Source organism: Protomyctophum bolini, assembly GCF_963924005.1.
Source record: "Protomyctophum bolini genome assembly, chromosome: 19".
In the NCBI taxonomy this organism is placed as follows: domain Eukaryota; kingdom Metazoa; phylum Chordata; class Actinopteri; order Myctophiformes; family Myctophidae; genus Protomyctophum; species Protomyctophum bolini.
Window position 1 is genome coordinate 6821408 of NC_137880.1, and position 14682 is coordinate 6836089.

The following is a 14682-nucleotide window of genomic DNA, read 5'->3' on the forward strand; positions in this document are numbered from 1 at the left end:
AGATCACGTCAGATTTGTTGATATTAAGTTCATAAATAGTTCTGGTAAATAGTTCATTTCCGTAATATCCCACGGTGACGGTGGCGCTCATGGTTGTCGAGCGCTCATTGGTCCAACGCATGGATGATGAGACTTAGAATTCATCTCCTCTGTCCCGCACACTGATGCCGCTTGGAGCCTGGAAAGCACCTAGGCAGGCGTTGCCGGGCAACTTGTTGATAACTTTCCCTGCACTGTGAACTTTCGGCAGAGAAAAACACTATCCCTGACTCCCTGTGAGCAGCTATCTCTTTTCTCACTAGGCCAAGGTCAAGTACATGTAGTAGACCTCTCATTATTGCGAGTTAACTTGATTGGGGGAAAACCTAATAAGACAGTATGGCGACTGAACAAGATATTAAATGGGACCGATGAAAACATATTTTGGCCATAAACATGGATGACATGAACAACGCTGTGTAAACAGGCAGTAGACTAAAATGATGGTAAAAGGGGCAAGATGACAAAACCTATAGGGAACACGTTCTGGGCTAAAGTTCTGTCTGTGCTGAACAAAAGAATATGATGGAGTAGCCAACTTGACATGACATGTAAACAACATATCAGAATTATCTAACAGAGACCTGTGTCATATAATCTGCTCAGGAATATATATATTTTTTTTATTTGAGGATCTAAACAGCAGCAGGTATCGTTTCTGTTTCGGAGGTATCGCAAGATTTGGCTGCCAGACAGCAGACAGTCTTGCGATACTTGGCACGTTCAGAAACGTACGTTTTGCTCTTTAGATACCTCTATAAAATGACAGTGTACACCTCGGAAAGAAACAAATGGAAAAACCATCTACCTCCCTCAAAACACATCCTGGTTACGGGACCAAATGTCACTTTTTAAAACATGGCACATGGCACAACATGGCAGTGTTACGCTCAAAGTGTTAAGTTGCCAAATGTGCCGGGGACCCCCCAAAGGCAAAGACACAGAGACAGGAGTGAACAAAAGGAAATTTATTTCAAACTTGGTTTGTTAGGCGCATGGAGGAGAGTCCTGGAAGGAGGGGTGGAGCTGGGAGACACTGGGTTTGTGGAGGGAGCCTGGAACAAAACAGAGGAACAAAAACAATATCTACCACAAGAAAAACTCAAAAATAGAAGATCTACAATATGCACAACGCTAAGGTACGCTAGGAAAAGGTTCTAAACTGCAGGTAACACTAACCACAGTAGGCAACGTCCAAGCATCGGGTGCCGGCTCTCAGCAGCTTATATTGGCAGTCTCTGGTGATGGTGATTGTGGAGCAGCTGGGCTGATTGGAATCAGCCCCACCTGTGCTGGCTGCTGGCTGAGGAGGACTCCCGGCCCTTAATTGTCCTATGATGTCGTGCAGGGGAGGGACTATAGGAACGTGAGGAGCTTGTGGCACAACAGGCAGCCTCTCATCTCTCACTTTGACTCACTTCAAGCTATATCTCATTGGATTAGATAAGTGTATAATTCACCCGAGGGTGCAGACTTTGTTCTATCATTGTCACAATTCACAAGGAGCTAAGTCAACATGCTGATCAGTGATCATGCAGATCTACAAGCTCATAGCGTGCCACAGAGTGGCGTGCTATGAGCTTGTAGGTCTGCTATTCACCCTGTCTTTCCTTTGTCTCTCTCTCTTTTCCGCTTCTTTTTCTTCTCCTTAATTGCTTCTTTTTAATTCTTCTTCCCTTTTTCCTTCTATTGGTTACTCTTCTTTCTATGGGTGGGAGAGAGAGGGGGGGGGGTACTTGGGAGCAGGGGGAATAGGCTACTGGGTGGGGGTTTTTTTAAAGAGAAAAATCCACACAAACATGCAATGACTACCATGAAATGCACCTACTGGTAATTATATGTAGGCTATGTATGTACCATGTACCTATGTATAACATGTAAGTATGTCTGCAATGTGTCACTGCAAAGATGTGGAATAAAAAAATGTAAAAAAAAAAGGAAAGGAAGAAGAGACAGAATACATTTATGAACTCAATATCTCTTTATGAGTGCATTATATGATACCCTGATGTACTGTATACTGTACATGTTATTATGCTTCAATTCAAGTTTAAAACCAATATTATAACCAATTAAATCTTGAATTACTAAAAAGAAGGAGAAAAAAAAGCAACACAGCAGAAAGATCTCAGTTCATTCAGAAATAGTGTTTGTTCATGAGCTGGTCACTGGGCTCTCACTGCATCCAATGCATTCAACCGGACTTCCCGGTGTAGTTTGGCTCCCATAGAGCACCGAAGTCTGACGTCAATATTGGTAGAGGTCAAATGAAGAGCTTAATAATTCACACTTTAACTTCTGAATGTGGCTAAAAGACAAGAGGTCTGAGTGTCTTACCTGCTTCAATGTAGAAATCCCAAGAAAGGTCTGCTTTTGTATAAATCCTGTGGATTCTGTCCTGAGTCTGCTGATAAACACTTGCATTGAATGAATATGAAGACAGACTGACCACTTCTATTATAATTATATTCCTTCAATAGGGGGAGCCAGAGCCATGCCCTTTTTTTTTCTTTCACTGGCAGATTTGTCTGGTTTCCAGGTTAATGTTTGTTAAAGCATGCAGCCTTGTACATAAGTGTTAGTGTTAAGGGTTGTAAGCAAGAAATCATAGAACCAATGGAACATAGATTGGTAGTAGGGGTCAGGGGTCATCAACAAGTCCGTACACAAAGATGTGTCCATGTCCGCGGCAATGTTTGAGATTTTTAAAATAAATTATGAAACATACATTTATTTAATTATGATTGTATATAAAAATATGTCTTCGCAAAATATTCACAATTGAATATTTCCTGAATGTGTATGAATTTATAAGTGACATTCAATTCTAGTCATTAATTGCCCCGCACCAACATCAAAGCACCTGTTTGATTGCCACATACCGTGTGCTGAGAGAGAGAGAGAGAGAGAGAGAGAGAGAGAGAGAGCTGTGTGGCATGCATCATGGCTGCCTTGGGTCAGTCATACGTTATAGCTCTGCTTATCAACACCACCTGGAGTCCAAATGGACCCTTTACTCTGCATTCATGTGGTTTGCACACATGTGGTACTGGGTAGGGTTAAAAAACTAATTGGGATTGGGCCTAAGTGAGAGAGTGAGCCAGCCCTTTATAGAGCACACTGGGACTACTGGCCAGGTGCTCCCAATGCACTGATTGGCAATTCAGAACCTGTGGGAAGCAAAGACATGCCTCCCGACCATAGACTGTAAAAAATATGGACAAAGCGTCCCGCGGGTCTAACGTGAACGTAAAATGAAGCCTGTCAGTCCTTGCTGCAATGGAAGTCGCCATCTTTCTAGATCCGTTTTGGCCCAGTTCAGGCCAGCTGGCCCATTGGCTGGCCCAGACAACGAGGCGGGACTTCCCCCTTCTTCTTCGTTGGTTTTTATTTTGACTCGAGTGGGTGGGGGATCCCGTTCATAGACTGTAACGGTAGCCACGCCCCTCAGAACATGCGCGACTTTATGGTAATTTTTCTAATAAATGGGACCATAATTTTCCAAAAAGAATATTATGACATTAGAAATGAGACTTTAAACTAGTGACTGGAAGCAAAAAGTATTCATGACCATGTTTATTAAGGTAATACAGTCTAGGTGAAGTTGGGCCCAAATACATGGACTTCTATGGGGCTATGAGTTTTTTTGAGCCCAATGAGAGCGCCACAACAGGCCATTATATGAACTTTCATTTCCTTAGTGGCTTCACAAAATATCCGTCTGACTGCCCCCCTGCTCCCGACCCTAACAAACGATGCATGCAGGCCCTAGTAGGCCAAACTAACTACAGGGGGCTGTGAGCAAATCATTACGCCATTAACTAGCATAATACGAAAAAAATATATATTAAAGTTTAAATAGTTCTATGCATAAAATATGCGAACATCTAAACTGTTATGTAAAAACAGTATATGCATAATAGCATTGTTCTTCTGTTTTTATTTCTATTATTTTAATAAACCATTTCTTTCACTTTGGTGAGTACAGTAGTCATGGTAGCCTACAAAAGCATAAAGAAACTTAATACTTATTCATCATAATCTGTTGATTTAATTCCATTGCACATAATGTTTGATGGTAGTCTCCAGTGGTGGAAGAAGTCCTTGTACAGCAGTAGTTGTTTTTACTAGTAGGCCTACCAATACCACAAAGTAGTACAGATAAAAGTGCCTAACTACTAAATTGCAAAACTAATAGTTATTTTATTCCATTAGCAATAAAAGTAGTCACAGTTACATAACGCCATTATTAATAGCGCCGTTACACCCAACACTGGTCAGGTGTGTGACTGAACCAGTGTCAGTTCTGTGTCTAGGGGATGTAGTTTTGTTCCGTGGCCAGTAGATGGTGCTGCTTCTATCCCGTGGGAGGTCTGACAGCTCAGCTTCAACTTGGAGACAAGAGAGGAAAGAGGACGAGGAGATTAATGGAGATATAGAAGTGTGTTTGTGCATGAGTCATGACACATATAAAGTTCAATTAAAGCATTTATTGTGGTTTATATTAACTGGAGTTCAGATGTTCACATTAATTGAATATGGAAACAAGCCATAGCGCTTTCTTGGCTTATAATATTATAAATCCTCTTAGCAGACCTTGCATTGAACTGTAGGCTACTTTCTTGTGCTCTTTTCTGCAAACTGTTAATAAGGTAATCAATCATCAATCAATCAATCAATCAATCAATCAGAAGAGATATCCTGTCAACAGCATTTTGTGAAATGAAAGCCTGCAGAGGGAAGGGAAGGCCAGCTTTGACAGGATGTGGTTTAAAAGTGACTTGACTAAAACAACACAGAATGAAATGGCATCATTGTACACATGGTTAGTGCTTTATTATTGAGGCTGTGAGCTTGAGCTCTGTTATGTCCGTCATGACAGGAAACAATGTCTTTACCAACGCTAGAAGTTTGGTGGCTCTATGAGTGTCTGGTAACTGTGGTGTGGAACAATGTTACGTTTAAATGTAAAGTTGCCCAAAGCTTCTCTGAATACAGTACATGTATTGTAGTGTGCACTGCAGCCCCAGTGGGAGGTAAAAGCCTGTACAGTAGGCCTAATCTACACGTGTCTCTTGTGAACACATTGACAGCATCCAGACATTAAGATGTGATCATGAGTCTCACCCTCTCTGAGTTTCCATGTGAGGTAGACAGTCAGCTGTACCAGCAGGAGGCAGACAGACAGAAACAGCAGCAGGACTAACAGAGAGACAGGTAGAGAGCTGTCTGTCTGTCTGACTGACTGACTGACTGTCTATCTGTCTGTAGAGCAGAGCCCCCCCAGTGTCCCTGGATGGAACATAGACATCATATTACAATAATAATAATATCTCAAATGTATATGGCGCATATATATCCAAAATAAATATGCATATACTATGATGCTATGATATAATTTTAATTTACACAAATGTGTCCCAAATTGTGGTTGGGGATATAAGATATTCTGTGTATGTGTATTGTATTATATGTGATATTTCTAGTAGGCATAGAGGTCCAATTTAACCTTTACAGTTGTCGTCAGAGGTTTGACTTTACGTTACAGTGTATTCAGATTGCTATCCGTAAAACTTTGTATATTATAAAATAATTAAATGTGACCATGTTGTTAACAAATAAATCAAAAACATTGGAATTCATGATAGGGTAATCTTTTGCCCCAGCATTTCCAGTGGCATATCAGTAACTTTCTGCCTCATTAATGTCTGATGCTGAGGTCTCTAGTCCCACTTGTTCCTGAGATCAGTGGCATTTTATAACACTTGACTTGTTTAAATATCATGGTGACATTTATGAGTTGAGGTTAGTTTGGGTTAAGCGTTGCCTTTGACATAATGCACAATGCTAACCTTTTGTTGCTTGCTGTACTTTAATTCTAGATGAGAATATCTGGGCAATGCCGGTATGAGAATGAATTATAAAAACTCCATGTCCTCAAATTATTACATGAGCCATACAAAAGCTAAAGAATGACATATAGCATACTCACTGTTTTGATGCATCCAAGTGTGCAGAATCTGAAGTGAAGTCAATCTAGATTAATGGACTTTATTTAGTGTAGAATCCTTGCAAACGGTCCATAGCCTATAAGGTAGCCTATACGTTTATTATCCACACTTTGAATGGAGCTGAATTGAAACACTATGGAGAGAGACCATGTAGTCTAATGCAAATTACGATGTCTAGACTATACAGTACCTTTGCACTGGGGGGGAAATACATCTCAAACTCAATAAGTTAACGTGACAACCTTGATTTAGCTACAAGCCCAGAGCACGTACTTCCAGAAGTTCTGCCACTCTCAATTTTATTTTATTTTATCTGGGGAATTGAGACAACTACACTACCACTATACTACGAGGTGAACTTTGATCTGATCAACTAGTCAAACCTTGTAATTACTTGGAGGATTAGCAACTAGGCCCAGTCACCCCCCCCCCCCCCTCTCTGTATGAACTTACCTTTATTTGTACTTTCTGTTAGAAAACACACTCACACACATAAACCACACTGGCTTGTTGTAGATGCAGCTCTTGAAAAGTCATACTGGGCAAGTGCACAACATGCATGTCCTGTCCTCCATTTTAATGCCAGACATAATCAGCAGAAGGGAACAGGCTGCAGTAGAGCTGTGTGTGTGTGTGTGTGTGTGTGTGTGTGTGTGTGTGTGTGTGTGTGTGTGTGTGCACGTGTGCCTGTGCCTGTGTTCTCATAGATGGCCACCACTGTCCCCTCTCTGTCCTCTCTCTCCATCACTCTCTCTCAAGTCTGGCATGGTGTAAATATGTGTCGACATCTTACAACATCTTACAACATCTTACAACATCTTACAACATCTTACAACAACTAAAATGATCAGCTCAACAAGATCTACCCACCATTGCTGAAAAAGTGAAAATAGTTTAAATATGTGCCTGAGGGGGCTTTAGAATAGCGGCGCTGGCATTACATATAGGACAAATGCACTTGGTATGGGAAATAGAGGGGGAGAAATGTAACAGTTTTTTTTGTTTTTAATTTGTAATGCTACAGACATTTGTGCACAGCAACACTGTTGAAAACAAAATATTGCATTGTGAGTTTGAGCTTACAGGCCCCTTTTGTCAATCAATCAAGTCACGTAACTCAAGTGGCATATTCCACAAATAGTTTTTTATATGTTTATATTAAATATTCTTTAGGGACATGTCCTGTGATCTATACCTGTACAGCCTTTGTGATCTACTGGTAGATCGCGATCTACCTTTTGGGCACCCTGGATGAGAGTGACTGTACATTCTTCTCTTGTATTGATTATCTATATTGTGGTGGATATGCACACACAGTTTATAATGACATGTATAATTAACTGCGTTCTTGCCCATGTTTAATATGGTCATGTTCCTCTTACCATATAGGCAGCATTTTCCTTTAATGCAATGCATAGTGTGTTACCTTTAAAAGTGAAGAAACACACCTCCAAGGTGTTGACGTATTTACCTCTGCGACAAGTTTTGTGTTGTTCATTCTATGTCTAATTAATTAAACGGAGTGCCACCATCGTTGGCTTTTCCAAGAGGAATAAATCTCCTTCTTTTCTCTGCCTACACCGGCACTCACTTATTAGCACTTTGAGATTCATACAAATTTAAAGTGCATTATATATAAAATCCATTATTATAATTATCATTATTACATGATTACTATAAATGATGGGTCTGTGACGTGGGAGTACTGTGTAAAAAGTTACAGCGAGGCGGATGAGGCGGTATCACTGGGGCTACGTGAACTGGCAGAGTTGGGTGACTCCCCCATCAGAGGAGGAGGAGCCAAGCAGTGCTAGCACCTCCATAGGAGAAACTGACCCTTTTCATGTCTAAATAAGGCCAGTTTGTTGTGTTTCCTCCTCCTGACACATAGCAGCAGGTTGTCATTGTTACAGAGACGTGCTGTGGGCCTGGGTGTGAGAAACGTGAAGTCCATTGTTACATCATCTGAGTTCCCCTCTCGCTTAAAAACATGCCACAGCGAGAAGGTTCTAGGATGTGGCGAGCACATATATCTCATGCAAGTCACAGTCGTCACGTGACTACGTGTATACTGTCCTCAATGATGACATTTTTCTTCTAATGAACTGAAAAATCATACACTGGACACGCATGTCCTCCCAGTTCAGCCTTTTAATACCAGACATAATGTATACTTAATAGACACGGCCATGCTTAATTTTATGAGCACTGTTTGAGTTAATTTAGAAAATTGGGGCTGCTGGCTATTTAGAGCAGGGGCTAATGAATTCTGGTTTACATAGAAGTCAGTCAATTGGCTTTGTGGGGAGAAACACCATTCCCCTGCCTATACACAATCAACCCGCCTAAATATTACAATTTCTCATTTATATCTTTGTGAAGCACAGTTGCTCTGTGCCCTGCACTCAAAAAACATCTTCCCTTTTGTGTCATTTAACATAAAGTGTTCTTCTGGTGTTCGGTGCAAACAAAAAAGGACCCAAAAATATCAAATTAAGTCACTCACAAATGCATGCATACCACTTTAAATAATAACATACAGAAGTCGAAGGAAGCGAGCTTCCTCAGTGTTTCTGAGACATATGTGTGAAATCTGGTTTCAAAACATGGCGAACACATGCACGTCACACTTAGTGTGTGAATCTGTTAGGCTTTTTAACAGGTTAATATGCCAAAAATAACCAGGGCTTTATCTCCGATAGTAGGCTAATCATCACTTAGTCACTCACTATACAGTTTTTCACTATACAGTATAGAGCTTTTCTTCAGTAAAAGTCTCTCCGTCCCTCCACCTCTTAAATAAACAGATAATGCATGTTCGGGTGAGTTGCCATTTGTCACCACTTTCACCAATTCCACATAGTTTAATCAGTAGAATTGTTAAATAAATAGTTGAATAATGCTCTTGTCAAGTAAAGTTTTATTAAAAGCTTTCGTAAAAACAGGGTTAAAATACAGCTACATAATATTGCACTACTACTTTCTCTACAGCAGCTAGAGCAAAATCAGCTTAATCAAAAATAGCAGCTCTAGAAGTACCTTGTGACGCGTTGTGAACTTGTAGATTTGCTATTTTCTCAGAATGTTCACCTATTATGACTAGAATAATAATAATGAATAACAATGCAAGGTTCATGTGGTTAAAGACTAACGATACGAATATAAGAAGATCAAAAAGACTTGATATGAGCGAACAAGCAAAAACAAATGGCATATATACTGTAGCAAAATAGAATGACATCATTTAGCTTCACCATCAGAACTTATTGGGTCAGTTGGATTTTTTCTTTTAGCAAATAAAATGATATGACCCACCCCAAACATATACTCTTTTCATTTAATGAAGGGGATGCCTGGCTTTTTGGCCAGACCAGTCCGCGGAAGGCAAAAGACAAAATTGCCACCGGCAGATTGGCGTCTGGCCACTGCAAGGCTAAACAGAAGGAAGGCACAGAGGTCTAAAACCCAGTTCGTCACATGTCCGACACATGCAGTTGCCAGGTAGGCACAATTTTGGTTGTGACTAGTTCAATTGCGAAGTGGACTGGGCTTTAGCCTTTCATGATCAGAGGTCATTCTTGAGACTATCGGGAGCTTGGGCAAAACAATCCCATGAGGTCTTTCTGATTGACTTGAATGAGCCCTTGTGGAGCGTTAATGCTCTGAGCCCTGCTGATCACTTTGACTGTTGTTCATCAAATGTGCCTCTGTACGGTATGTATGTGGGGCCTTTTTAGTTTCAGCCACTGAAATACAGGGTCAGGCTAATGAACAGTGGCTGTACAGTAATAGTCGCATCGCGATGCGTTGTGAGCTTGTAGGGGCAGTACTGGCTCAGGGGTTGACCGGATGGAAACCGGTCGCGAGGTTCCCAGTTCGAACACGGGCTCCCCCAGAGTTAGTGTCGAAAGTGTCCTTGAGCAAGACTCTGAACCCCGAATTGCTCCCGATGTGCAGGTTGGTGCCTTGCATGGTTTCCTCCGGCGTCGATGTGTGAATGGGTGAATGTAATGCACAATCTCTGTAAAGCGCCTTGGATAAAGGCACTATATAAATACAAATATACCATTTGTAGATAATCTATTTAACATGTTTTTAAAATGATAATATTTTTTTTATAAAAATAAAACGTTTAGGATTTCCAACCCAACACCTTGCATGATCCTGCCCTCAGGGCTCTATTCTTGGTCCTCCTACATTTTCTCTCTACATCAAATCGCTTCATCGAAAATAGAACTACTCTGACTGGGGTCGCCCAGGGCTCTAACATTTCCATGTCAAGGACCCCCAAATGTATGTAATTGATATGTATTTGACCCCCATCTAAAGGTCGTTATGTCAGAGACCCCCAAGACGTTTTTATTAAAGTCTAAATTATAAATGTGTAAATCTTTCTAAAATGTACAAAAAAATAGCCAAACTACAAAAAAAAAAATTATCTGGCGACCCACTGGAACAGCACCAATGACTCCTAGGGGCCCCCGCACCACACTTTCGGAACTTTCTTCACTGTGAAAATAGCTGATCTACAAGCTCACAATGCATCGTGTAGTGACACGCTGTGGGCTTGTCGATCTGCTATTTTCGCAGAATGTTCGTCCCCAGAATAGGGTCAAGGTGTGAAAGCCAAATTAATAACATGCTAAAGCATCATAGTTGGTGGTTTGTGTTAAAGTGGTTATAGGTACAACATGTAGTATAGCTACTTTTTTTTATCATTTTCACTACTAATTACTGCTGTAGCAGCAGAACACTGAACTGCAGTTTCATCAATGAAGTGAAAACAAACATCACTTAGTCTCACAGAATGCGGGCGCTGTAGCTGAACATCCACCATTAAACCATGTTCCAGGGTCAGTCCTGTGATCGTAGACTGCACAGTTCCAGTCTCCATCATTAAGAGGATATCCACTGTACCAGTACCTGCACAATAAACAATGTATTCATTTAGCCACATCCACTCAGTCACTCAAATAAAGTGACTTTGATAGACTTTGATTACAATGAAAACATGTCAAATGGCTCACTCTGTTGTCAGTGGTGTTCCATCCACCCACGTCCAGCTGCCCTGAGTCCTGGTCAGACCAATCCATGATAGATGTCCAGTCCTCAATCCTCTGATGAATACCTGATTATTTGTACATGATTGAATCATCATTAATTCTATTCAATACACTTCACTATAATGATCGACGCACGCACGCACGCACGCACGCACGCACACACACACACACACACACACACACACACACACACACACACACACACACACACACACACACACACACACACACACACAGTCACACACACACACACACACACACACACACACACACACACACACACACACACACACACACACACACACACACACACACACACACACACACACCTGTTCTTCTCTGCTGTTAATGACCACCAGATCAGCTCCTAGACTCTGACATTCGTCTCTACCTCCCTGCCATGATTTCACTCCAGGAGTTCTGTAGTAACAGCTCTCTGCAAACTTCGTCCATCCACAGGGGCACGGCCTGTCTACAAACATCAAACAGGAGATTTACTTCAGTACATTTTCAATGTACTGAAAATCTATCATAACACACATAACACATAATAATAATAATAGTATTCAGAGATGTAGTGGAGTGGAGGGTAGAACTATTCATCTACTTTATCAATGGTGTTTTCTACTCCCTATACATTTACTCAAGTAAACATTCCTGGTATTTTTTACTTCGGATAAGTATTTCAAGTTTGCGATGGGCCTACTTTACACTTCTACACTTCACTACTTCTACAAATATTGTAGTTAGTTTTGACTCCACTACTATTATTTCATTTATACCATTTTCATTTATTTTGTATCTTCTCTCACCTGCTATCTGTGTTTTCAGCTGGTTTACTTCACTTTGAAGCAGGTCCTTCTCCTGCGTCAGGTTGTTGTTCAGGATATTTATCTGGGTAAACGCCAGGGTCTGGTTATCGTAGCTGGACTGTAGGGTGTTATAATGATGCATCAGGGTGTCGTTGGTCATGCTGTTACTGCAGGGTGAACGATCTGAAAGGACAGAAATGGATGATACAGACAGTTATTGCTACTGTTCATGATGAGGTCAAGCATCTGCGTGGACATTTTTATTTGAGAAGAAGAAAAAACATCATCATCTGTTGGGAATTGATTACATGAAACAGTCACCCGTGCGCCCAGTCCCAATGTTTGTAAAGAAATAATTGGTCTATAATACACACATGTAAAAAACATTTTTTTACAAGTTCTGGGTTAATACTGTGGTGGCCTTAATACTTGTCGCATCTATAAAAATGTCAGGCAACAAACTCCCTGAGTGAGTGATGTGGTAGTTTAGTGACATGTAATACTCACAGTGCACAGCCTGGGCTATGGTCATAGCCATCAAAATAAGACACAGGATCCCCAGACACGCAGCAACCACTCCGAGAGGCCTTATCTCTGTTTTGGAGCGCTGTCCTGAAACAGAAAGTACAGCTAGGTGTGCAGAGAGAGAGAGAGAGAGAGAGAGAGAGAGAGAGAGAGAGAGAGAGAGAGACACTGAATTAGAGTCTGAAAGCTCTGCTATAACTGAACAACAGCTGTCTAAACCAGGCGTTCGCAACCCCTAGGGGGGTCGCCAATTTATTTTGGGGGGGGTCACCAAATTATTTAATTATTATTTTTATTTTTTGCAACTGAATGGCTGGATGCAGTTAGTTTGTATTGGGGGTGGGGGGGCGGGGGTCGCGAGACAGGGCCAAAGCATTTCCCGGGGTCCCCAGCCAAAAACGTTGAGAACCCCTGGTCTAAATCATCATTATAGTGAAGGATATGCACTTGTTACGTTTTGTGCTGTAAGAAATTCTGAATCAAATCTGAAAAATCTTTTATTGAAGGACAGACTGCTGCTACATGTATTTTATATCTTTTTACATTTTAAACATTTCAGACACAAATGTAAAAAGAACCTGCACCGCTCATCCGCTGACAAAACTTAAGTGAGGTGCTGGAGAGACAAAGGGAACATTAGAAAAATAAAGGGAAGCTCTGCACACTCAGATCTGTGCACAGATCTGAGCTTCCCTTTAAAGGGGGAGTGTCCCGGCCCGAGATTAACATTGCTGATAAGGTACATCACGTGGTCTGAATGAAAACAGTTTCAAACGACACGTGACTATATCTCAGGCTCTGACGTGACCTAGCATCTAGCCGAGCTGAGTGGCTAGCGCACTAAAGGCTACTAGTTTTGAGGTAACTTTTTGCGTCATACTAGGTGAAAGTATCATAAAAAAAAGATTTTATTGCTCGAAAATCTTCCTTACAATGACATTGAGTTGACGTGTACGGTTTAGGGTAAACTGTTACATAATTGCAATTTCGCGTGACTAGTCCGTCTAACATGGCCTCAACCACGGCTGCTGCGGAGTGTGTGTGTGTGTGTGTGTGTGTGAGAGAGAGAGAGAGAGAGAGACCGCCCCTATATCGGTGTGTGTGTGTGTGTGTGTGTGAGAGAGAGAGAGAGAGAGAGAGAGAGAGAGAGAGAGTGTGTGTGTGTGTGTGTGAGAGAGAGAGTGTGTTCAGCACTTAGCCGGCTGAGGGCGTGTCAGCGGGGGGGAGACAGATAGACAAGATAGGTACGATGGAACCCGTCACGCGAAATTGCGATTATGCAACAGTTCACCCTAAAACTTACACGTCAACTCAATATCATTCTAACGAAGATTTTCGAGCAAAAAAATAATTTTTCCACCAAACTTTCACCCAGCTATGAAGCTAAAAGTGACCTCAAAACCACTAGCATGAGTTGATAGCCACCAGGATATACTCGCAGAGCCCAGAGCCGCTCTGCCATTTAGCCCAGATACAAGATCAATTTCATTGGTCAAATTGTGCGTTCCCGTACGTACGTCAGAATCAAGATGCTAATTTTAATAGCCTTAATAGCTTCCCGAGGGCCGTGACATACCCGCTTTAATATGTTTTTACATTTTAAACATTGACATCACACTGACAACGATCAACTATGAAGTATATTTCCTACCAACTTAAGAGGGACTGACGACGGACCGGCCAATGAAAGTTTCCAAGTCCATTTTACAAAAAGTGTACAAAAACAGCATCGCACAACCATGGGGCTGGAGCCCCATGGACGAGCTCCTTCAGCCTCTCGGCTTGTGGGAGCTAACACACATTTAGACATTTTCAGCAGGGTCTTATGCAGATCAGAACAAAGACATCAAAGGAAAGGTGGTCTCTCAGGTTCCCAAACCCCCACTGTCCCCTATATGGTAATAGCTAGGAACAGTAGGTGCATGTCCTAACATAGCAAACAAACAACCCCCAACCATTTGTTTGTGGTCACTAGTTGGTGGCCACTGGCTATTCTAAGATTCCTAGACTGCTATAAAGGAGAATTGTAGTTCCATATACATCAACTACTTGATCAAACTCACCCTGAGCCTGTCTTCCTGCTGTGTTGTCCCTCACCGTCATGTCCCCCTGTGGTCCAGGGACGAAGTCGTCCACACTCTGGTAGATGTCCACCACCATCTCTACACGCTCCTCAGCAGGGTCCCCTCTCTGTCCTCTGTCTCTATCTCTCTTTCTCACCTTCTTTGTCAT

The 14682-nt window shown here is 41.6% G+C and overlaps 1 protein-coding gene across 1 annotated transcript; it reads right to left on the reverse strand.

The window, feature by feature from the left end:
* Positions 1 to 1026: 1026 nt before the first annotated feature.
* Positions 1027 to 14682, reverse strand: LOC308334528 (uncharacterized protein; the record flags this gene model as incomplete). The annotated part of the gene is made up of 8 exons (XM_080791326.1): positions 1027 to 1094; positions 1219 to 1395; positions 10855 to 10973; positions 11078 to 11178; positions 11443 to 11585; positions 11926 to 12092; positions 12420 to 12555; positions 14514 to 14682. 8 exons carry the CDS (start codon positions 14680 to 14682, stop codon positions 1027 to 1029), a joined length of 1080 nt encoding a protein of 359 aa, XP_080647452.1.